The sequence below is a fragment of the Triturus cristatus genome, chromosome 2_1 (assembly GCF_964204655.1).
Source record: "Triturus cristatus chromosome 2_1, aTriCri1.1, whole genome shotgun sequence".
NCBI lineage: Eukaryota > Metazoa > Chordata > Amphibia > Caudata > Salamandridae > Triturus > Triturus cristatus.
This window is the reverse complement of record NC_140581.1, coordinates 279357869-279383248: the sequence shown is the minus strand read 5'-3', so window position 1 is coordinate 279383248 and position 25380 is coordinate 279357869. Positions and strand designations below refer to the sequence as shown.

The 25380-nt window shown below is 47.0% G+C and overlaps 1 protein-coding gene across 2 annotated transcripts in view; it reads left to right on the top strand.

Annotated features, from left to right (window-relative positions):
* NUP155 (nucleoporin 155) overlaps positions 1-25380 on the top strand; it is a 711261-nt gene that overhangs the window by 381783 nt on the left and 304098 nt on the right. For both annotated transcript variants that reach the window (XM_085631101.1, XM_085631098.1), the window contains one exon: positions 22557-22686. In XM_085631101.1, coding sequence (XP_085487227.1) covers positions 22557-22686 — 130 coding nt within the window. The remainder of the gene's footprint in view (positions 1-22556; positions 22687-25380) is intronic.

Here is a 25380-nt window from a genome sequence, read left to right as displayed (position 1 = left end):
TCGACTCCTATGGATGCCTGAAGAAAAGATGCTGACGGGCAGTCAGTGAAGAGTGTCCGGTGGATTCCAAGGATGGAATCAAGAAGGAGGATACCTGCAAGCAGAGGGGACAGAGTCTAGGTCACCAGCCAGGAGCCGGGAAGGAACCAGGAAGGAACCAGGCGATGTCGTGAAGATGCAGGTGAAGAGGTGAAGCTTGTCGCAGCAGCCACGGGTACCAGGAGCCGTCGAGGACGACCAGAACCAGGAGGCGAGCTGTCCCACGAGGGCTCTTGCTGTCAGCGGCGTCGATGTCGAGTTGGGACACAACAAGCCTTGGCAAGCGCAACCCACGCAGAATGAAGTATTCGCTTCTGTTGCAGACCAGGAAGGCCTGAGGTGCTTCTCTTTCACAGGGAAGCAAGGGCCAGTCTGGAGGAGTCAAACCAGCGGTGGAAAGTTAAAGGTTCGTCGTCGCAGAGGTCACTAGCCAACGGGCAAGCAACCGGACAGACACGTCGAGCAGGAAAATGCAGAAGGGCCCCACGCAGAACTCTGTGGAGAGCTGACCTTCGGTGCAGATGGTGCTCGGGGTTGGGGCTTCTCAATCCCCAGAGCACAACTTCGAGGATGCCTCAGAAGCTGCGCTGGAAGCAAGTAGCCAATTTTCCCAGGTAGCCGGTCCCACGTCTCTCGTCGCCTCCACGGGTCTCAGCTTTGCTGTGGATGTGGATCAGGGTCAGAGAAGTCTGGAAGTCAAGGCGCTGGTCGGGCTCTGTAGTCGGTTCCTCGTAGAACGTTGAGCAAAGCAAACGGCAGGTCGCTTGATGGTGCCTGTTTGCACAGGGTGGCCACTCCTTGGCCACAAGGGAGATTCTTCAGTCTTCTTCCGTAGTCGAATGTCGAAGGTCCAGAGTTTCTGTTCAAGTTCAGTTTATCAGGATAATCCAAAGTCATAGGGACTCAGCTCCCACTCTTATACTAATCTGGGGTTACCTGCTAGGTCCCTCCTATGGGTGGGACCAGGGAGTGGGGCGGTTACACCCCCTTCCCTTTGTCCAGTTTCGCGCCAGGACTGTGTCTGGAGTGCCCCAGCACCGGTTTGAACTGGACTATGCATGGGACACCTTGTGTGCCCCAGGCAGTGTCTCGTTTCATTCATCCCTCCCTGCCCCAATACACTAAGACCTGTCTAGGGTGGTGCTAGCACCTCCCAAGGCAGGAAACCTATTGTCCAAGCCTCCCTTGCCGGGATCACTCCCAGCAGCAGGAGGTCAGACTTGTGTCGTGGCAGCAGCATCCATTTTGTGATGCTGGGTCTCTGGTTAACTTTAACCGGGTAAGTAGGTTACAACATGTCTTCTCCCTCTAGAAGGGAGGGATAATATCCTCATCCCCAGAAATGGGATGGGGTACTATTCCAAAGTGTTAGACACCTTACACGACATGTTTTGATAAAGCCAAACCATAGTTACCATAACCGCGAGGATTATAAGGCACTTTAAGAGTATATGGTAGGCGATATCATAGAACAGCTATAAGGACATGATTCCGAAAGCTGCAGACAGGCTCAGCTCATGCTAGAGCACCATCTCACATGTTACCAAGCACTCTGCCTTCAGGATTGTTAAGGCCTGTCATAGGAGTGACTGATAGCTGTGTCTATATATAAGGTAGGTATAGGAATACTACACCTAAGCAAGGGGTGATTACACGACCTTGCCCCAGCTGAGTGATCAGCCTGTTGTCATAATGGAAGGCCAGCCAGGGGTGGCATAATACATGCTGCAGCCCCTGGTAGGCCTAGGGTGCACCTATGCCATGGGTACCTAAGGTACACTGTACAGGGCCCAAAAAAGGTGATCCTTACCAATTGGGTTATGTACCTAAAGTACATAGTGTGAATTTAGAGAGAGAACAGCTGGGCTGTGGGTCTGATTAGCAGGCCCACAGCCACATCTAAGTCGAAAACCAGTGAAGCAAAAGCAAAAAGTGGGGGTGAACATAGAAAGCAGACCCTATTCTCCTACAATCTTCTGTCACAGGAACAGGGGATGGTCCTCCACCCGAAGCTGTCCAGCCTCCACCTCCTTGCTTGGAGATTGAGCGGCGGCAGTTGACGTCTTTTGACATGCCTCCTGAAGTTTGCGATGTAATCTTGGCAGCCAGGTGTCCCTCCACTAAGACGGTATACGCCTGCCGGTGGATAAAGTTTGTGGCATGGTGCACAGCAAAGGCTGTGGATCCCCTATCTGCCCCTCTTTATGAGGTTCTCTTGTTTCTTCTTTCTTTAGCCCAGCAGGGCTCTGCTCTGGGCACTATCAAGGGCTATCTTTAGGCCATCTCTGCTTTCCTTCGGCTTCCAGATCAGCCTTCTCTTTTCAAGTCCCCGGTGGTTAATCGTTTCTTGAAAGGCATAACTCATTTCTTTCCTCCTATTCGTTTCGTTATTCCTCAGTGGGACTTGAATCTAGTCTTAACCTATTTAATGTGCGCTCCATTTGAGCCGCTTCACACCTGTCCTTTGAGGCTTCTGACGCTTAAAACTGCATTCCTGGTAGCCATCACATCTGGCAGAAGAGGCACTTTCCTCCAAGCCTCCTTTACTGTCTGTCCATCCGGACATGGTGGTTCTCAGGACTCGTCCAGCCTTCCTTCCTTCCTAAGGTTGTCACTGCCTTTCATATCGGGCAGACCATCACTTTGCCCACCTTCTTTCCGCCTCCTCATCCTACCAAAGAAGAAGAGAGGCTCCACCGTCTGTACCCAAAACATGCGCTTTTTATCTGGATCGCACAAAACAGTTCTGGGTGGACGACCAGCTCTTCGTTAGCTACGTAGGTGCCAAGAAAGATCGGGGCGTACACAAGCAAACCATTTCTCGATGTGTCATTTTGTGTATTAAAGTATGCTATTATCTGGCTAAAGAGGAGCCTCCAGTGGGGTTATGCGCCCATTCCACCAGGGCGACGGCAGCCACCACTGCCTTGGGAAGAGGAGTTACTCTACATGACTTCTGTCAGGCAGCTACGTGCGCGTCACTACTGTCTGGACTGCCAGGTCCGGAGAGATGGCTTCTTTGGCCGTTCTGTTCTCAAGGACTTTCTGGTGTGAACTTGGTTCACAGACCCACCACCAGGGTTGGTATTGCTGGGGTATCTATTCTAAGGTAAGGAATCTATAACTAAAGTGTTTCTTACATTCGGTACTGATATATCTGTAAGAAACATTGGTTAGTTATAGATTCCTTACCACCCCACTCATCCTCCCTGTTCTGCAAACTGATTTCTAGGGTCAAGGATATCCTTTCAGGGCCCTAGTTTTGTGCACCAGTGGCCAGTGTCTTGCATGGGTCTGTGTTTCTGGCGTGGAAAGTTGTGTACAGAACTGTGTCAGCGCGCGATGGCGGCGTCTAAGTAGCTACCGCGACGTCATCCCGGCGACCACGACGCCAATGACGGACACGGAGCCGACTGACGCCACTTTCCGACTCGCAAAGGTGCTGCTGACGAAAAATCTTTCCGGATCCAGTCTGACGCCTGGGGGTAATTCTAAGGTAAGGAATCTATAACTAACTAATGTTTCTTACAGATATATTGTTACAGAAGGTGAGTAACTTGTTCTTTCAGTCACCATGACTTGTACCTGTGTCCCTCAATGCTTCCAATGTAACCCCATTGATTTGTGGCTGTTGTCTGTATTTCTTCAGGTTACTATGCCAGACAGCCAGGGCAGCTATATCCACCCCACCCTTTGAGATTAAAGTGGCTTCAGTGTTCTCTCTGGCATGGTCAGGGCACACCAAGGATCCCATCTTGAGACTTACCACTGCAGTAGGAACTACTGATGGACCAGGGGGAACCTTTTTTGGACAGTTAGAGTCTACAGTTAGGTTCCGATTGGCCTTATAATGAAAGCACCTAGCCGCCTTTGCATCCCAGTTTTTACCTTGGAACCCTCCCTTGGACTGTGTAGTGTCTCTGGGCCCACCCTCCTAAACTGGTTTTGGTGAGCCTTTAGAGGACTTCTTTTTTTTAATCTTTGTCCTGCCCACTTTATCTCCCCTCCATGAGACTATTTGTACACCCTAGTCTTGACCCAGTGGTCAGCCTTCTTTCCCAATTCTTGGGGAGAGACTGGACCTAGGTCATCCAAGTAAAGATGCAATTTTTGGAAAAACAGTTACTTAACGGATGCTCTTTCATAATTAAATTACTAAGCCCATCCTGGTCTTGCATCTGGTTACCTTTCAACCAGCCTCCTATAGTTTTGCTTTGACTGAGAAGTCAATGATAAATCACAGAGGTCTGACTTGAGGTTTTGTGAGTCCCTCTAAACGTAATCCTGTAATCCTCAGTTGTGAGTTCAAAGTTCTCAATAAGGGTATCCTTAATGAGGGAATAGGACTCAGCATCTGCCTCATTAAGTTTCAGGAGTCTATCTGTGCACTTTCCTGAGAACAGCTCCCAGATAGAGAACCCCAATGCGTTTGGTTGAGCTTTCTCATTTTACAAGCCCTCTCAAAGACTGTAAACCATATGGTGATATCATCACCCTCCACATATTTGGGGACAATCTCTTTGAGGATTTTTGGGTCAAAAGTTTTCTCTCTGCCCCTATTTATTTATTTGCTGCCACCATTCATGGGTGCTAGACCCATCACATCCCTTTCCCTTTCTGTGATCAATATCCTGTCCCCTAGGGCTATCCCTCAGTCTAGGCTTTTATAAGGACTCTCATCCTCAGTGAGTTCTTCAATGTATCCTGAATGGCCTGACCTATCATCAGTAGAGGAATGCACTCAGGGCACCGTTTCTCAGTGGTTGGGTAATGGGACCACATCTTCCCTTTCTAGTGGAAGAGGATCAAGCTCATCCCCACTTTCACTATCCTCACCTTGACCCTCAGGAGGATTGGTGTCATCCCTAGGATGGGCCTACTCATACTGTACCCGAAGCTTCTAAAGCATTGCAGTGGTAGGATGTGAGCCAGTTCTAATTTTTAAATTCTTTCAGAGGACTCTTAACTGCTGTTAGCTAATCAGCAGGTAAGGAGTCAGGTTGAGCTCCTGATCCATGCCCCCTGTAAAGCTCATTGTTTGCTAAAGTTGGGACCGTTTCAGAAAAACTATAAAAACTTCTAAAATCGACTTTTAGTATGCTTTTTAAATTCTGAAGAGTGTGGACAGGGGGTCGTAGCACAAGGCCTTAACAGTTACTTTTAAACAATTTAGAAAAAAAATCGAATTTAACAACAAATATTTTTCTTAGCTAAAGATAATTTTGTATTCCTTAGTGGAATCACTTATTAACAGAGCTACACAGCAAATGTCAAGTCTTGTATCCAACTGCTGCACCTCCAATGTAGGAAGCTGACTCTTAAGTGTACCAAACAGAAGCATGCTATGTAAAGAAACCAGGTATCCCTTGTGTGTGGACAGGGCACCTTTAGCAATACCAAGGTGCTCTATCTAGTGTAGTGTGGGCGAGTAGCCCTAGGCGTATCATAGAGGAGTGGACAGGGGGTCGTAGCACAAGGCCCTAACAGTTACTTTTAAACAATTTAGAAAAAAAATCGAATTCAACAACAAATATTTTTCTTAGCTAAAGATAATTTTGTATTCCTTAGTGGAATCACTTATTAACAGAGCTGCACAGCAAATGTCAAGTCTTGTATCCCACTGCTGCACCTCCAATGTAGGAAGCTGACTCTTAAGTGTACCAAACAGAAGCATGCTATGTAAAGAAACCAGGTATCCCTTGTGTGTGGACAGGGCACCTTTAGCAATACCAAGGTGCTCTATCTAGTGTAGTGTGGGCGAGTTGCCCTAGGCGTATCATAGAGGAGTGTTAGACTTTTGTTGAAGGAAATTATGCATACACTCAAAAAGGAGATCCACACCAATTTAGAAAAATAACAGGTATTTGTATGTATATTTTGAAACCAAGATGTTTGTAAAGAGGTAAGTGCTTTTTTGGACAGATTTAACAATGTTAACCAACAGTGCATTTTTACACGCGTAATGCTTTCCTATTGAAGAAAGAACATTCACTACATATATATACTTGCAATCCTTTTTCGTGGGACCGCTTTCTGTAGTTAAGTGGCAGAGAGACAATTACCAAAGTTCCACCAGCAGATCAGTCTCACCCGCCGTGGTGAGTCCTGGGTTCCAGGTGTTGAACAAGTTGGTAGCCTTGTGCGGTACTCTGTAGAAAGGAGGGGGGGGCACTTGGAAATAGGTTGCAAAAGGGGACTTGGGGACAAGTCTGCTAGCTCCTAATGGTGGGCTCGGGTCGTAAGGCTCCAGGGAGCTCAGGGGAGCTGTCAGTTTCCTTAAGCCTGGGCCAGGTGGCTCGCGTGCAGAGTGCTTGTAGTTGGCTGGCTTTCATACGTCAAGGTGCTTACTGTTGTCTGTCAGGACCAGCAAGGGGGACAAAAACCATCCAGCTGAGCCACTCTTGGGGCTGGTCTCTGTGGTGCTGATGTCCCTCGTTGGCTAATCATGAGTTCTGAAGTTGGAGTCCGAACTGGACTTAAGACAAGCCTTGGTTGCGCCTAGGGTCTTGGTGCAGAAGATCTCATGAATGTCTTCAGGCGTGGCAAGAACATGGATCTGACCTCTTTGTGTGTGCTGACCTTTTCTTGGGCGGCTACCGCTTAGTGGACCCGGTGGACAGCAGCTTCTTTAAACCGGATGTCTCAGTCGGTGCCTGTAGGCTGCAGGGGGGTAGCTTCACTACTCCAATGGAGATGCTGGCTGCTTGGGAAGGGCTGGCAACTCTCCGAGGCTTGTGGAGGATGCACAGTTGCAGGACGAGTCTGGTCTTTGCAGTTGTCGGGTTTCTGTGCTGTAGGGAGGGCTGAGTGGCAGGTGTCAGGCTGGACTGTACCAGTCAGCCAGCACATTAGTGGATTAGTATGCTTCAGGGGTACCTCTTTGGTACCCTCTTGGGTGCATGTATTAATAAATCCAGCAGTCTTTAGTTCTTGCGAGTGTCTGCTCTTCAGTCTTCTCTTCTTTTTTGTAGTCCGCAGAATCTGAAGTTCTGGTTTCAAGGAGCCCCCTAAATACTATATTTAGGAGTATTAGGGGAGAAAGAGCAGTGGCCAATAGGCAACCTACGCTTGGGGTCACAATCCCCCCTATATGTCTACTTCCTGTGGGAAGTGAGTATAGCCTTCTTCTAGTTTTTCTAAATTCCATTCACCAAGACGGCATTTTCCTAGAGTGAAGCACATCGGGCAGCCCACCTTAAGGGTGTAACTGTCCTGGGTGTGCTCCACGCCTATATCACATACCAATTTCCTACCTTTACTGGTGCCAAAAGGACCTGAGGGTAGGGGCTGGCATCTCCCACATCAGGAAGATTTCGGAGTCGCCCGTTAAAGGCAGAAAAATGCTTTGAAGCCTTGGTATGCGGATTGCTAACTATCCTGTGTGGAGGAGGTGTAAAAACCTCCTACCAGAACAGGCATTGTTCCTGACCTCTGAGAGCAGGGCTCTCGCCTCCTAGGAGGTCAGAAGCGCATCTGTGTTGGCAGGCTGGACTGTACCAGTCAGCCACCACTCTAGTGGACTAGTAGGTTTCAGGGGGAACATCTAAGGTTTCCTTCGGGTGCATGTATTAATGAATCTATCATATCATATGTGACTGCCTTCACCCGGCCTGTAATGAGAACAAGAAGGCAGAGGCAGTCGTGCTCTGGTGGCTCTGCCGCCATAGTGCTCCACCACTTGCGTATCCTGCGAACCAGCGCGGAGTGTAACAAAAAGTGCCCCGAGGGAAGATCCCGAAGTTCCAAAAAGGGACATGATTCACCTCTCTCAAAAGTTCACCCAGTACCGTAATTCTGGCTGTCGTCAGCCCGCTCGTCTATCTCAGCGTCGAGCAACCAGGAGTGGAAGTTTATACGTATACGGTGTTACTGTATGCATCCTTTTAACCCCTTTGGTGCTCTGGACGTCCGGGAGCCTTCCAGAGCCACGGTGCTCGTGTGCTCATTACAGCTCCCGGCGGTCCTCACACATGGCACCGGAAATCCCTCTGGTGCAGGCACCAGAGGGATTAAGACTGGCGAGAGGAGCTGGATGATGCCAGTGGTTTGGATACCTCCCTGGATCTTGGCATGCTCTCTTCCCCCTACCGTGGCTACGGAGGAGGGAGCTTCGTACGCAGTGGTGTTGCGTAGGGCGGCTGAGGCCTTGAGGCTGGAGCTTCCTACAGTGGCAGTCAGGACTAACCTCCTGACAGAGGAACTTCAACGGGCAGCGTCCTCTTCGGAGCACCTGCTGCCTTTTAATGAAGCCCTCACTGACGTCCTTCTAGGCACTTAGTCCAAGCCCAGTACAGGGGCTCCTGTGGACAGAATGATTGCCCGATGCCACCGCCCAGCCCTGGGCGACCCACTTTTCCTCTCCCAACACTCTACCCCTGAGAGCTTGGTGGTCCAAGGTTCGTCTTCAAAGGGCACATTCCCTGCTGCTCCCCCAGATAGGGAATCCAAGAAGTTGGACCACCAAGTTGGGAATTAGATGTTTTCTTCTGCCAGCTTAGTGCTGCGGTCGGTAAACACTGCATGCCTCTTGGGCCGTTATACCCATGCGGTGTGGGATACTGCCATCTCATCTGCTTGGAGGGTGAGTGAGCTTCAGCCTCTTTCCTGTAAGCCTACTTTTCTTGCAGTTAATCCGGACAAAGTGGTCCTTCGCACTTGGCCCTCTTTTCTGCCCAAAGTGGTTACCTCTTTTCACATAGTGTCACGTGGTTTTAGGCCACTCCCTATTTACAGTGCTAAGTTAGCTCAATCACGTTAGCTGTTAGACAGCCATCTTGCTGCTTTTGCTGCCTTTGCACCCGACACTGTTGTTACATGTTATTCATTTGAGAAATGCAGACTCGCTCTTGTCTCAAGTAAATGTTATTTATACATCGTTAACAGTTGCTAGTGCCCTTGGTCTGTACATCGAGTAAAGAACTGTTCTAGGACACTAGACGGTGCCGGCTGATTGTGTTCAGGGTGACCGTACCACTGTTTAGTCATGACATGCACGCATCTGCAAATACCAGAAAGTCGAAGGCTTTAATATTACAGCGCAGCAGGTTTTAGACACATTCGATAGAAGAGCTGAAGCAGAGAACACTGTGCTGATCCTGTGATGTGATACACCTAAGCTGATCTATACGGTATGGGGTCCCCTATGCAAGCCTATGAGACCTTCTAATAGTCTAATAATATTTTATTAGTTGCTAGAGAAAGGAGGGTGGTTGTTTTCCACTGTCATTATTAATATGATCGCTCCTTTCATTTTCTATGGTATTGTAACAATGCTAATGATCTTAACCATTTGTCTGCTTATGTTAGCCAAAGTACTGTATAACAGGACTCGAGGTTTATGAATAAATTCTTTAAACTTTACTGTGTCTTAGTTATTCTGTTGTGGACTGATATATAAGTGCAAACGGGTATTTCGGGTTCCCACCATTCCTGAGAATAACTAAGTCGCATGTTCTGGGTTGTCTATACATTGGGACCGCCGAGCTAAATCTCGGATAACGAATGTGACACTAAGCTAGTCGGATAAGGGGTTCTTAGTTCTGAGGGGAGTTTCTGGTACAACACAATTCTCTAAGGTTCTGGTTTCCTGCGCATAGTTCTGTGCATACGCAGAATCCCTACAACATGGCGCACCCAACGTTTGGTCTTAATATCTGAGATGCCTTAGTAGTGCTTTTATTAGTCCACAACGCCCTCACTCTGGTTTCCGGATAACGGGAGTGACGGTTTAACCTACCTAGGTTTTAGGCTATAGGTTCTTTCAAGCTTGATAATAAAAAAGGTTACACTAATCTAAGCCCAAGTGCTACTGACGATCTCGTTGTATCTTCTTTTTCGTCCTAATGGCGGTAGAAATTCCCGCTCATAGTAGGGTGTCTCTACGTGCTCATTTGAGGACGTATGGGGTGCCTGATGACGGGATGGCAGTGGTGTTTGTCGTTAGTGCAAATGCCACTTACCCTTATGAGTTGTTTTACTCTTGGGTTACCTTTGAGGCTGTGGAAGATGTCGATAAAACGTTCCACAAATACACTGCTACGCAGGTGCCTCTTCATTATACCCCATATATGGCTTTAGAAATTCCTATTTCTACCTGGCAGCACACTATTTGGTTTAATGGCGCCCTCCCCCACACGGTCACCCCGGCGAGACTGGGTCCTTTGTCAATTGAAGGAGCTACTTGGCCGGTGCTGGCCGGACATACACCTCATCCACGCTACCTGACGGTGGGTGTGGATAGCTTACGTATACTACACACAACCCTGATTGCGGTCCATAGGGCTTTAGTGCAGTATGTGTCGCGCACTGTACAGGTGGGGGCACCTACAGTTGCGGGACACGGGGCTGATCACCATCATGCGGTGGTGATCAGTCCTGTAATGGTAAACGCGGTTGTTGGCAAGCGCCCCCAGAATAAGGATGAGTATCCTTATTGGCTTGCAGAGAAATTCGATCAACTAGAAGCCGTGTTTCCTAACACTAGTCCTGTGGAAAAACACAGGATCCTCACTATTACTTTGCCGAAAGAACTAGTCCCGGACATTGTCGATTGTGACAATTGGGGCAAGGTCTTTGCCGCGACCTATTCGAAGTGCTTCGGCACTACGTCTATGTCGGTACTACCTTCCGTTATCAAAAAAGTCCAGGAGGATCATGGTGCGGAAGCAGCTATTGAGTTGGGAATGCGGCTTATCGACAGCTTTGATATAGTATGTTCCATGATTATGGGAAATCTCAAAGGAGATGCCATGCAGTTTCAAGTGGGAAACATGATGGCACTAATTGCGGATGAAGATAAGCCGAGGGAATTTGCAAAAGTTATTGCAAAAGCCTATAGGATGGTTGGACGTAGTGCACTAGGCGTGAAACCCACCATCAAAATTCCTGAAGTAGTACAGCACACTAAAGTGAGTTAGTCTACAAAAGACGATAAACCCAACTTTCCAAAACAAAATTGGCGAGCTAAGAAACAAGATAAACAGCAACAGAAACAGGATACTCGTCCTGCCTCTCCTGTTCAGGCGTATGTTGAACGCACTTATGATTTGCGTGATCGTTCTCGTATTAAGTCACCTGATAGGTTTCAGGTTCCTGACCAGCGCTCTCCTCGTTCTTCACAGGAATCAACGGCTTCACACTTTGGTGGCGGAGACCGTGGGAGAGGCCGGGGTGCTCAAGGTCGAGACCAGCCCCGACAGGCGGACGGAAAAGGCAAGCAAGAAGATTCTGCACGTCCACGTCCTCCGTTTCAGAAAAAGATAGTTGCTGCAATCTCAGCGAAGTATGCCTCAGATGGTACGGACACAGCTTCTGAACATGAAATGGGCGCAGACGCTGCTAGACAGCGCGGCGGAAGTTACAGTAGTGCGGGGAGCACTGCGTCCATTTCTGGAGGCGACAGCAACTAAAATCTATGTGACAGTAGAAACTGCTGATACTCGCGTAGCCCCCCCTGAGAGATTATTTGACGTAGTCCTCAATATTGAGGGTGACATACAACGAAAAATTAACGCGGTATTTTGGGATAATCTGACGACCACCTATGATATACTATTGGCGGAGAAAGATTGGCCCCCGGCTTTCGTTCTAGACGCTCCAAGGGGGGAAGAAATCATTCTTCCTTCTTTTGGACACGTAGTGCCCAAGGAGGAGTCTGGGAAGTTAGCCGAGGAGTGGGCACGGGTGCTAGCACCTGCGTTGTATCGTAATCAGGTGGGATGGGATAAATGTTCTGCCCTCCACGAAATTCCATTGCGGTCCGACCCCCAGCCACAACCTCAATACCCTATGCTTCGGGAAGCTAGGTCTCACGTCGCGTCAATCCTTGAACAATTGGAATATCAGGGAGTAATTGAAACGTGTGTGTCACCCATGAATAATCCTTTATTCACTGTGACGAAGCCTGACGGATCGTACCGCCTAGTTTTGGATTACCGGCACTTAAACTCGCACTGCCGGAATTGTGCGGTGCAAAATACCCATAGTTCGTCTCTCGTCGATAGTCTTGTGAGAAAGAGGTTCAAAACCACACTCGACTTGTCCAATGGCTTTTATTGCCATAACATATCCCCTCATAGTTATGAGTGGACCGCTTTTACTTCGGGTGGTAAACAAAAAGTGTTCAAAAGGCTTCCAATGGGCTATAAAAACAGTCCTGGGGTATTTGCTGCTCGTGTGGTCTCTCTCTTAGAGATGGTAGACCCGGAGGCTTACTCGTACGTTGATGACATATACTTAACAGACGACGAGTTGCTTCCACACCTTGCTCGCGTGGACAACATAATTACTATGTTTGCGGACTTTGGTTACAAGTTTAACTTTAAGAAGTCCCACATTGCCGAGTACACAGTATTATTCTTGGGGTACGAACTCAACAATGAGGGCCGCGGCTTGGCTCCGCAGTTCCTTGAGAAATGCGCAGACCTTCGTATCCCTGCGACATTGAAACAACTACAATCATTGCTGGGCTTTCTGAATTTCGGTCGAACCTACATTCCTGAATATGCCCAGCGTATCAAGACACTATATGCCTTGGTACAACCAACTTTTACCAAATCTTGCTGGCTGCCAGAGCATTCGGCTGCATTGCACTCTTTGCAGTCTGACCTTCTTACTGCGAAATATTTACAAACTCGTGATAACCACACAAACCTGGTCATAAGAATTGTACCGGGTGTGGAGGGGTTCACGTACTTAACATACAATGAGGGCGACACGGTCCCCATTGCTTACAAATCTCATTTATATACTTCGGCTGAAATGCGTTTCTCCACTGTCGAAAAGGTTTTGACAGCAGTTCAGATGGCAATCCTGAAAGAACGAGCGCTATCACAGGGGAAACGCATGATGGTGGTGACGCCATTTCCTGCCCTAGAGGCAGTCACTAAAGCAAGTGTGCCGAATTCTAAAGCTTTGCATCCAAGGTGGATACAATGGGCGACCTCCTTAGCCTCGCCTGATGTCGAATACATCTTTGACGCAGGGCTACAGACTCAGGAGAGTTTGGAGTATGAATTAGTTCATCCGGCTCCACTTACATTGCGCCCGTTGGAGGAGTTCCATTGTGTCATATACACTGATGGGTCCGAGCAGCCCGCAACTGGATCAAGGCACGCTTATTCAGCGGCTTGCGCAATTGTTGTTGGTACTTTCGTGAATGGAGAATTCATACAGGATGCGGTGCATACGCAGACTTTGGGTGATTGTACCGCACAATTGGCGGAGCTTAGAGCGCTGGTGCTTGCACTGGAGTTTGCTGATTATAGAGTCACAACTCTTATAGTGAGTGATTCTTACTATTGTGTTCAATCTTACAACGGCAATCTGATGTTTTGGATCGCGAATGGATTTCGTGATTCAAAAGGTAGCACAGTGAAGCATAAAACGCTTTGGGCTAGGGTGGCTGAACTAAAAGGCAGTCGACCCCTTGTGAATGTTATTCACACTCTTGGTCACCAACGAGTTGGCGTCCATGCTGTCGGTAACAGTTTGGCTGACGAGGTAGCTAAAACAGCAGTGGTAACATACTTAGTAGCAGCAGTTACAAGATCCAAAAGTAAGATCGATGATGACATCTTGGCAGCCATTGCTGCTTCAGAGACTGGGACAAACTTCCCTAGAGGTTTCCCTTCTCGATACCATTATCACTTAAGTCCTGATAACGTCCCGTTAGTGAGGATTAATGATGTTGGGGATAGAGTTATTCCCAATTCGGACTGCAGGCCTGCTTTGGTACAAGCTGCACACGAGGGTGTTGCGTCAGCGCACGCCGGAGTGTCCGCAACTGTGTCACTGTTGCAACAGCGTTATTGGTGGTACGGTTTGTACAAACATACGCGGACTTATGTCCTCAATTGTGGTATTTGCCAACAAATAAAGCCATCTACGATGGCGCGTCCACCACAAACGCAGCTGCATATATCTAATCAACCACTGGCGTGTGTTTATTTAGATCACTGCGGTCCTTTTTCCTCAGACACTGCGTACAAGTATATCTTGGTTGCAGTGGATTCGTGCACACGTTTTCTTTGGGTGTGGCCACACAGGAGTGCTGACGCCCGGACTGTCATCAAAGCATTGCGTGTCTTTATAGGGAGTTTTGCATGTGGAACCCTTCACTCTGATCAGGGCCCTGCGTTCGCCTCTAAGGCGTACAAAGAAGCTATGAGAAGTTTGGGGGTCCAAGTCAAATTTTCGTCACCATACCGGCCTGAGGGCAATAGTGTTGTGGAACGAATGAACCGTGACCTAAAGCAATCATTGACAGCCAGGGTGTTAGGTACTGGCAAAAACTGGCTAGCTCATTTGTATGACGTCCAACGTGCACTTAATAATCTCCCTAGAAGGTCTCTGGGTGGGAGGACCCCGTACATGATGCTCTTCGGGGTACGAATGTTTGTCCCAGACCTTGAGGGTCTAGACATGGCGGCGGCGGCCGCGCCTTTTGACTTAGATGACACTGTACTGTCTTACAGAATCTTCAAGAAGCAAGAGACACTCTAGCAAAAGAGCACATATCCTCTGCGTCCGCAGCTGGACTTCAGATTCCGGTAGTCGGCTGGCTACCCAGAGTTGGTGATCTGGTCCGTGAGAAGGTGGAGAAGAAGAAAGAGTTTGGCCCCTCTTATCGTGCACCAGTGCCGGTGCTTGGAGTTGAGGGTACCCGTACGATTGTTTTGCCTCCACTTCCTGGTCACAGAGACAACAGGTACATTTCAGTTGACAATGTCAAGCTACACAGGGTGGCCGATACTCCATAGTCTGACACCTTCAGTTTCTTGCCCTTCGATGATGCGCAGTTCTGTTGTGGTACCACCATCTGACATCGTGCCTGAGGTTGCCATTGAAATGCAAGTACTTTCTGATTCTGCTGTGTCACCTGCGGATGGTGATTTGCCTGATGATGCTGAGTATTCTTATCCTGCTGATGTTCCATTGCCCCTTTTGCATTCAACTGAAATTATCCAGTCTAATTCTTCCTTTGGAACTGAATCATTGACTTCCACTGCCCCGTCCAAATTTTCAAAATTCTTTGCCTGGTTCAAGAGACAATTTTTGGTTCCCCCCTGGATTTACATTTGGCTGGTGCTCATTTGCATTTTTTTGTTCATGTCCATTGGTTTTGTGGTGGTGTTTTTTAGGCTTATAAATGGACACTACCTGAATGAACGTTCTACAATTAGATTAATTAATGGAACTTTGGCCCCACATTCATCGTCACACATCATGAAGAGGGACCAGACTTTTGTGAACATCACCGCCTGGCCTGTCCGTGATGGAATAGCATGGGATGCAGTTAAATTTCAAATTCATGGTCCCACGGAAGTGATTAATGTACCATCTGTATATCGTGTTTCTCTGGGTGATGTGGTAAAACAGAACATTCGATCTGATGATTGGGATGTAAAAACTATAGAGACACTGTTTTCTGATTTGAAATACTATGCCGCATTTGATGCTGAGGATTTGTATTTGAATACTGAAAACTATGCAGAGCAGTTTTGTTATCAACATTATGGTACTCATTTTCTTCATAGGGCTAACACATTTCGTAGTTTAGTCAACTTTACTCAGTGGGAACATTGCCCTGCCCCGATGATTGGTAGTTCAAAGACTTTGGTCAACAAATTTTCATATTTTTCAGATTTCAGTGTGTCCAATAATGCATCCTTTTATTTTAAAATTAAGGACGAACCTATTTCAAAGGTGCGTTTGACACACACTAAATTGTTGTTTTCTAAGTCCTTTATGGACGATTTGGCAATTGGAGGGTATGACGTTTGGAGAGATACTATTGATCTCAAATCGGTTTGGGGCACTAAGTCTTGGCAAGTACAAGGAACAGAAGCTTTACATCGTGCCTGCCTCATCCCAAACCACATGTTATTTTTAAATTCCACAATTTTTCAGACAACCTGTTTTGGATTGGCGATATCTAAAAAATTAACTTCTCTCTCGATCCCGGATCTGAGTGCTTATCCTGATTGGGAGAATCACACAGATCTGTCCCTTGCTATGTTGCAATCTTTTATTTCGAATTCCACCTTCAATATTAGTGCGTTTGACCCTAAAGGTTGGTTGGTATGGCAGAGAAGTTCGGATACCTGTCAACGCAGATTTTTGGGGTTGGTTCCCGGATACATACAGGATAGAGTAGACCCTCGTTTTGTGTCCTCACACACTGCCACTACCTACTCGGTAGGTAAATTGTGCCAGACATGGCTGCAACATTCCACATTGGATTCTGTAAAAATTCACTTGTCCCGTTTACATAACAAAATAGATTTGAATGATTTTGTTAAAGGTCCCGCATTGGGAAGATCCAAAAGGTGGGTGTATGCTGTTTACAACAAGGTTTGGAAGTTGTCGCAGATTGAGGCTGCTTCCAGGCTCCGTGCTATTGACCAGGCCAATATGGAAAAAGTATTGGCAGTGATAGATAATAGTATTAACACCTTATCTTCAAGAATATATACATTAGATAACATTGTTTCATCTGTTGTAGATATTGTCCAGGAGGATGTGTCTGTGTTATATCATGGTCAAAATCAATTACGATCGATTATGCAATTTGCTTGGACTTTGCAGACGTTAAAGGCGGGGAAAGTACCTTGGGATTACATGAATATTTCTTCTTTATTCCGCCCATTTAATCTGACAGCAAAGCAGCAATTCATGTCCATGAAAGATGCTACGTATTCACTACTACATATAGAAAAGTTAGAGCCTTTGCCTTTTTCAGTGGCTGAGTCTGACTATGCAGTGTGGCTCATCCATGGGATGGTCACTCTCCCGATTTCTATGTATAGGTTTAGTTCGTGCATGAAACATTACGCATTGGGCAGATATGAAAAACTTGGTTCTGCATTCTTGCATGAAGTCTGGTCTCTCCCATTTACATATCGATGTGAGAGAGACGGCGAAGAAGTTTATTTGAAGGGTGAGGAGTGTACGTCTGCTCCTGATCATTCCGTAGTGTGTAGACATATCCAATTACATGGATCGTGTAATATGAATGCCCCTAATTTAGCATGCGTGTTGAAGGGCATTCCTGTGCCAGTTATAACGCCGTCATTTACGCTGCTTGCAAATGGTAGTTATTTGCTTTTAAATAGTGAGGCTTGCTGTGGGATGTTAGCTGGAATTCCCTATATTGTTTCAGTTTCACGGAGGGTAATTTGCTGTAATAACGTGCTTTTCCCACCCCCACAAGGCCGGCTTGATATATCCATCTGGCCGACGATTCCAACCTTGAAAGCAGAGTTCAATAGGATGAGCAGAATAAGGGCTCTTTTGTCTCAAAAGGAGGTTGCGTTGACTTCGTCCCGTGAAAAATTTCTCCTTCAAGTGGCGAACACTCGCACAGATGTTCAAGCTCTTTTGAATACTGACCTCCCCCTGCATTTTGGTACATTAATACACACTATCTTCAATGCTTCTTCCACGACTGGTCTGGTCCATTTTTTTAAAATTGTAGGCTCTGGCCTTGTGACGTCTTTCCAGTCTATTTTTGGTATAATACCAGCTATTTTTCATTCTATTTTTTCTGGTGTTTTCGGAGGGTTTCCTCTGATTCTCGCTTTAATTGCTGGCATACTCCTGTTGGTCTGCGCTCTACGCTATGGATGCACGACTTGCGCTACTCGACCACGGATTCAGCCTGTTCCATCTGCGTAGCCGGATGTGGGAATCCTATGGGACTTTACCACTGGCTACCTTGAGTGTCGCTTATGGATTATCCTTCCGGTTCCCGTTTTTCACTTGTGTACAGCCTGTTTTTCACTGTCTCGAATGTCCGTTCCAATGGGCTCTTGATATGTGTTTGTCAAACTTGGTGTCGCCTGACCTGGATTTTGATCGACTGATGTATCCCTTCGTGGTTCATGAGTTTGACTGTTCTGGAGTCGGGTTTATGGCCTTGGGTGCGGCGCATGGAGTCCTTGGTTTATGGGATATCGAGAGGGCAGCAGTTGACTTCCTGGCACGAAGTTACATCGAGATGCCTGCTTCTTGTCCACGTGGAGTGCTTGATACTCATTTCCCTGTGGAACACGTGTGTTCTTTTTCGTTGCTGAATTGGATGACAGACAATTTTGCGGATGACTCCAATGATTTTCTACTGGAAGCTGCGGCTGCATATGCTGCTTATACTTTCCTGGATTGACAATTGTGCTCACAATGTCTGGTGGCGAGTCATGTGGAGTTACATTTTTTCACAAGGGATCGTTGGCCTCAATGGACGATGGCTTGTGTTTTTATATATTTTTCTCTTCGAATTTTTTTTCTCTCTCTCATTTTCTGAAAACTCACATTTCGAGCTCTTTAGTCTGCATTGTGAATTTGAACTCTGCGTTCTATTAAAAAAAACGCCCCTGGTTGTCCCGTGGTTCGATCAAAGGGGGATGTCACGTGGTTTTAGGCCACTCCCTATTTACAGTGCTAAGTTAGCTCAATCACGTTAGCTGTTAGACAGCCATCTTGCTGCTTTTGCTGCCTTTGCACCCAACACTGTTGTTACATGTTATTCATTTGAGAAATGCAGACTCGCTCTTGTCTCAAATAAATGTTATTTATACATCGTTAACAGTTGCTAGTGCCCTTGGTCTGTACATCGAGTAAAGAACTGTTCTAGGACACTAGACGGTGCCGGCTGATTGTGTTCAGGGTGATCGTACCACTGTTTAGTCATAACATGCACGCATCTGCAAATACCAGAAAGTCGTAGGCTTTAATATTACAGCGCAGCAGGTTTTAGACACATTCGATAGAAGAGCTGAAGCAGAGAACACTGAGCTGATCCTGTGATGTGATACACCTAAGCTGATCTATACGGTATGGGGTCCCCTATGCAAGCCTATGAGACCTTCTAATAGTCTAATAATATTTTATTAGTTGCTAGAGAAAGGAGGGTGGTTGTTTTTCACTGTCATTATTAATATGATCGCTCCTTTCATTTTCTATGGTATTGTAACAATGCTAATGGTAATGATCTTAACCATTTGTCTGCTTATGTTAGCCAAAGTACTGTATAACAGGACTCGAGGTTTATGAATAAATTCTTTAAACTTTACTGTGTCTTAGTTATTCTGTTGTGGACTGATATATAAGTGCAAACGGGTATTTCGGGTTCCCACCATTCCTGAGAATAACTAAGTTGCATGTTCTGGGTTGTCTATACATTGGGACCGCCGAGCTAAATCTCGGATAACGAATGTGACACTAAGCTAGTCGGATAAGGGGTTCTTAGTTCTGAGGGGAGTTTCTGGTACAACACAATTCTCTAAGGTTCTGGTTTCCTGCGCATAGTTCTGTGCATACGCAGAATCCCTACAACAATAGGTCAGACCACCACATTGCTCACCTTCTTCCTGCCTCCGCACCGTACCACAGAGGAGGAGAGACGCATCTGTCTGGACCCAAAATGTGCGCTGTCCTTCTTCCTTGACTGCACTAGAGATTTCCGGGTGGATGATCAACTCTTCGTGGATTATGTGTGCGCTAAGAAAGGTTGGGCTCATGCACAAACGTACCATCTCTCGATGGCTTGTCCTATGCATCGAAATCTGCTATTCTTTGGCGAAAAAAGAACCTCCAGTAGGAGTGCACGCCCGTTCTACCAGGGCGACGGCAGCCACTACTGCTTTGGGACATGGCATCCTGCTCATTGACATCTGCCAGGCAGCCCCATGGTCATCTTTGCGCACGTTCACCAAACATTATTACCTGGATAGCCAAGTCCTGAGAGACAGCTATTTTGGCCGTTCCGTTCTCCAGTACTTTTTGGTGAACTTGGTACGCAGCCCCAACTCCGGGGTTGGCATTGCTGAAGTATCTATTCTAAGGTAAGAAATCTATAACTAATTGTCTCTTTCCGATGAACAAGTTACTTATCTTCAGTAACAATATATCTGTAAGAGACATAGATAAGTTATAGATTCCTTACCGCCACACCCATCCTCCCCATTCTGCGAACTGACTTTTAGTGTAAGGGACTGCCTTTCAGGGCTCTAGTTTTGTGCACCACTGGTCAGTGTCTTGCATGGCTCTGCGCTTCTCACGTGGAAAGTCGTGTCAGAACTGACATCATGGAGCAGGGGCGGGGTCTAAGTAGACACCGCAATGTCATCCCTGCGACCATGACTATGGGCGCGGAGGCGACCAACGCCATCTACCAACACGCAGGGGTACTGCTACAGAAAAATTCTCCGGATCCAGTATGAAGCCTGGGGGTAATTCTTTGGTAAGGAATCTAGAACTAGTATATGTCTCTTACAGATATATCATTACCAAAGGTAAGTAACTTGTTCTTCAGGCTTTGCTTTTTTCTTTTTGTTTAAGCACTCTACGTAGTGTCCTTCTGTCTCGCTTGTGTGCTTCTGTCCACTCTACTCTGCTGCCCTTCGTGTAACTCTCTTCCCTATGTGCGTCTCCCCACATTGCCTTCTCGCAAGTGTACTTTTACCCTGTTATCTCATGTTTCTCTCTTTTTCCTATTTGATGCCCCTCACCTACTCCCTCATTTTGCTCCGCCCCTTGTCCCCATGTTGCTCCACCCCTTGTCCCCATGTTGCTCCACCCCTTGTCCCCATGTTGCTCCACCCCTTGTCCCCATGTTGCTCCACCCCTTGTCCCCATGTTGCTCCACCCCTTGTCCCCATGTTGCTCCACCCCTTGTCCCCATGGTGCTCCACCCCTTGTCCCCATGTTGCTCCACCCCTTGTCCCCTGGTTACTCCACCCCATCCTGCTCCACGCTATGTCCTTGTGTTGCTTCCCAACACCTGCTTTAAGAGTCCTCTGTCTTGCTACCGCGTCTTGCACCCTCTGTTGCTTCCCACGTTACTTACGGTGCCAATATCACTTTGTAGGTAATGAGTCACTGCTACAAGTCAGGCACCTTACAAAATGAGATGCTCAACCACGTCACAATCTTTTTTTTTTTAAAGAAACATTCTTGAGCCATGCAACACAGCAGCCAAGATTCTGTGGCTAAACACATTTTGGTCCCAAAGGCTTGACATATTGGCTATGCCAATGCTTGTTCTGCGGGTTGTCCTGAGCAGCATCCTTTCCCTGGTTAGACTGCTTTTAGACATTTAATCCGAGTGGCAGCGGTACGTTATCAGTCCAGTTTTGTAGCATTCAGCTCTCCAGACAAGCTACGCCAAAGACACCCGGCTCCCATGTCTCCTTCCATGCCTCCTCCTTGCAGTTGTGGTATATTTTACAACACCCAGTTGCATCTTAGAACGGATTGTGCTCTATAAATATTACGGATTGTGCTCTATAAATATTAACGCATACATTTCACATAACATTTCCCCAATTCTGCCATTCGGTTTCTTTAAATGTTCATGTATCACAGTGCCATGGATTGGTACAGTGGTGTCTGAATCAATAGATTGATTGAAAGGGTGACAGCAGAGAGGAGATGTGAACTGAGGTAATCTCCCCTTAGATGCATGGGTGTCTGGAGGCAGAGCTCCTTGGCACTCACTCTCTCTTTCCATAAAATGTCTGAGATCCTGTCCAACCACTGTCAGGAGAAATAAATAGAAGCACCAATCTATTGTTTTTCACATTTGCTGACTAAGCCAATCATACCACTACGAATTCTTCTATGTGTGGGTGGATAGCATTATTGTCCAGCTCAAAGGCCAACATGGCTTCCATTGAAGTCTGTCGGGCAGCGAGTCAACCATCAGAAAAGATTAACACTCCCTTTCCTTTTACTGACAACTGGGAGTGTGGGCTGAAATGTATTGGTATTGCGTCTCTATTGTTAGGGATTCTGGCCTTGGTGATCTTCAGCTTTTCGTTAGTTGAGTGCTATTTCTGTCTTTCATCCTCGCTAGCCATTGGCCTGAACTATTTCTTATTGCCTACATCCCTTTCCAAGTCTCTGCTCCTCCCCTTAGTCTTAACCCAGCTGTTTTGGGCTGACCCCAGGACAACTCACTACTTAGGAATGGCAAACCTGTATGCATCTCTCGAATTGAAATACAATTGTTTGGTGCTCACGTTACATTGCACGCTTATGTCATCCTCTTCCCTGGGCACTAGAAACACTTTACCATGTAAGCCTGGAACCTGTTACTAGTTTTCCGAGAAACCTGAAGTTTATACTGGCAGAGTTGCAGTTCTGTTCTTTTCTTCTTTCATAATTCTGTTAAGTTTTCCAATTGCTGCTTGCCTGCAGAGATTGTGTCCTGCATACAAGAATTATCCCTAGAAGTTTGTAGTTGCTTATGATGTGCACTTGTTGTTTTAAGTCCTAGTACTCCTACTGATGAGTGCTTTAAAACTCTCTACAAAAGTCCAATCTGGCAAAGTCATAAAGAAAAGCCTGTCTTGGGTGTTACATTTTGCTAGATTTGAGGTAAGTAACTATAGATTGAGGCCGAGATCTGGAGGGCAATAAGAGATAGGTTAATTAGTCTGCAAGTTACACTACTAAAATATTCATTTTAATTTTGGCATTAATTCATATTTACTAAGCTTTTCTTTCCTACAATGTAGCACAGAAATTTCACTTCAGCAGCGCCTAGAGTACATCTCCCGTGCCATTTTAAGTGCTAAGAGCTCCACATCAATGTCATCCGTTGCAACAGATGGGGAATTCCTACACGAACTAGAGGAGAAAATGGAAGTAAGTGAATTAAACTACGGTATACTTTAAATATAAACTAGTCGTCTTATGTCATTATTGCTGAGCCCGTGGTTTCAGCACTCTTTGGTTCATGTTTTGTGCAAGTTAAAACTGCATACTACTCCCTAGTGAAAGCATAATAAAAGAAAGCTTCAAATGGACCTATTATTGGTTTATAAAAGCATTAAAAAATGTCATCACTCCCCATTAGCCATTTTTGGCTTGGCTAGTGACCCTTTTAGCTGTCTGTCAGAGCTGATGTAAAAATATCTAAAGAGGAGCTTAGAGTCAACCCTCTTTAGTCATTGATTACTTTAGGTCGGCCTCTGCAGCCATTGCTTGTGAGAAGTGTCATTCTCATTTTCTTTGACATGAAAACATTTAGAAATGTTTACTTTGTTCAGCAGTGATTGTCATAGCGGTTTGTTTCTGATAGATACTTGTACTTGCAGATTCTTCACGTCTTGAATCCTCTAAGTCGGCAGAATGTATCCGGAAACTGTTATTATTTTCTAGTGCTTGGCTCCAGGCTTCACCCTGGACATATGTCACAGAACTGCACAATGTGCAATCCTGGTACACTGACATCAGTTACTGACCCCCCTTCCCCCCCACACACCCTTGCATGCAACTCCGGTATTGCTCTTCTCAGACCCATACGCCATAAGCTTGTAAAGGGCAATATTTTAGGAAGAGTTTCTCCTCCAAAGCTGCCAGGCTTTAAATATTGCCACTCTTGTGGCAAACGTATGTCGATTTTGGATCCTCAAGACATCTGTTTGTGATGTCTTAGCCCTGTCATGATTCCAAGTCCTTTGAGAAGTGTGCTTGAATGCATGAGAAGGCCATACAAGAAAAAGAAGCTTAGCGCTTAATGACTTAGCCCCAGGATTGGCATCCAAGTGGGCTGCTCCACTTCTAGGTGCTGCACGTGGTCCCACTCAGGTGTTCCCTCCACAGGTAAGTCGACCAAGCATGCCTTTTAGAAGGAGGAGAAGTCTGAAAATGTCTACCATTGATCGAGCTTTTCGTTTTCTCCTGATTTATTGGCGTACCATTATCATTGGCAAAGGCAACCTTTATCTTGTCTATGTCGACCTCAGATCTGCTGTTGATTGGGTTCCACGCTGTACCCTCTGGGAGGTCTTGGCTAGAATGATGCTCCCCGAGTCTCTTGTCTTTGATGATACATCTCCTTGAGAGGAATTTCTCTTCCATCAGGTGGGGTAAACAGGATGAGCTGACCAATAAGGTTTCTTGGAGGTGTACGCTAGGGCTGCTTATTGGCCCCCACGCTCATTTCTGTATGTTCGAGGCATGTGGGCTGCTGAATTCATATCTGTGCATAGATCGCCGCCTAGTGTTGGGTCCGGATGTTTGCACGTTGTTGTCCTGGAAGAGTCTTCGAAGTATCCTGGGATAGGTGACTCCTCCCCTGGACTACAGTGCGCATGGGCATCCTCTCCATCCTCAGATTGTTTTTTTTCCGCCATTGGGTTCGGATGTGCTATCTTGACTCAAGTTAGGAAAATCTTTTTTCAGGCCAAAAGGCCTTTAGTTCGCGTCGGTACTGTTCTCGATCGGTATCGATAGTATCTTTGTTAGTTTACTAACTTCCAGAACAAACTTTCGCATCTTACCCGACCGTCGATTTGACATCAACGATGGAATCGAGGACACCATTCAAGAGGTGTCCGGTATGCAATGCGAAATATCCCCACGTCGACGTCCATCCGGTGTGCAACAAATGCCTTTCACCGGATCACGACGAATCTACATGCATGGCCTGTGCCAGATTTCGATCCAAGAAGACTCTACGGAATCGACGAGCGGCGAGACTCGAGGCGCAGCAAGCGGCACCGGCCCCGGCCGACATCTTCAACGCCGAGACCGAAGATGTCGAAGAAGTGGAGAACCTACCCTCCAGTCCCGCTTCCGAACATGACTCCGGATCGGAAGACGAAACACTCTTTCGCAGAGATGAAGACGACACCGAGGTAGGAGACTACAATGAGGCCTTAGGGGCCGAAGAGAGTAGCTCCGGTGACGAGCAAGGCCTACCCGTTCAGACTGAAGAAAGCCCAGTGCAACAGTCTATGGCTCCGGTCGAGGGATCGCCTTCGGGCCTTACCCAAGACCTATCCCGCAGTTCTTCAGCCCCGCCCTCGGGCCCGGCCTCGGACATTCAGCGGCAGCCATTAATGCCCAAAACGGCTGGTTTCCCTTCTTCGAAACCGAAAGCTGTATTGGTTCAATTGAAACCGAAACGGAAAGTGGCGCTGGTCGGATCGAGGCCCTCCACACCTTCGACGCCAGCAAAACACATCGGCACCGAGCGCACCAAACGAGACTTCGGTGCCGAACTCGAAGCGGCCGACGTCGGAGTCGACATAAGGAAGAAGGCCTTCGGTACCACCAAACCTGCTCGGCTCCCGGCACCGACGCAATCGACTCCGACCCCAAAGGTCAAACAGCCTGCTGCGTCTCACACCGCTTCCACGGCAACACCAAAGCCACACTCATCGAAGAAGTCGACGGCCATTCCCGCCCCTCGACTCGATGACCCACCGGCGCAGAAAAAATCCACGACCGCCTCGACAGAACCGGTCGGTGCAAAAGAATCGAGGGCGCTCCAGACGCGACCCATTGCTGCGCAAAGCACCAAAAAGAAAATGGTCCTCCAGGACACGTCGG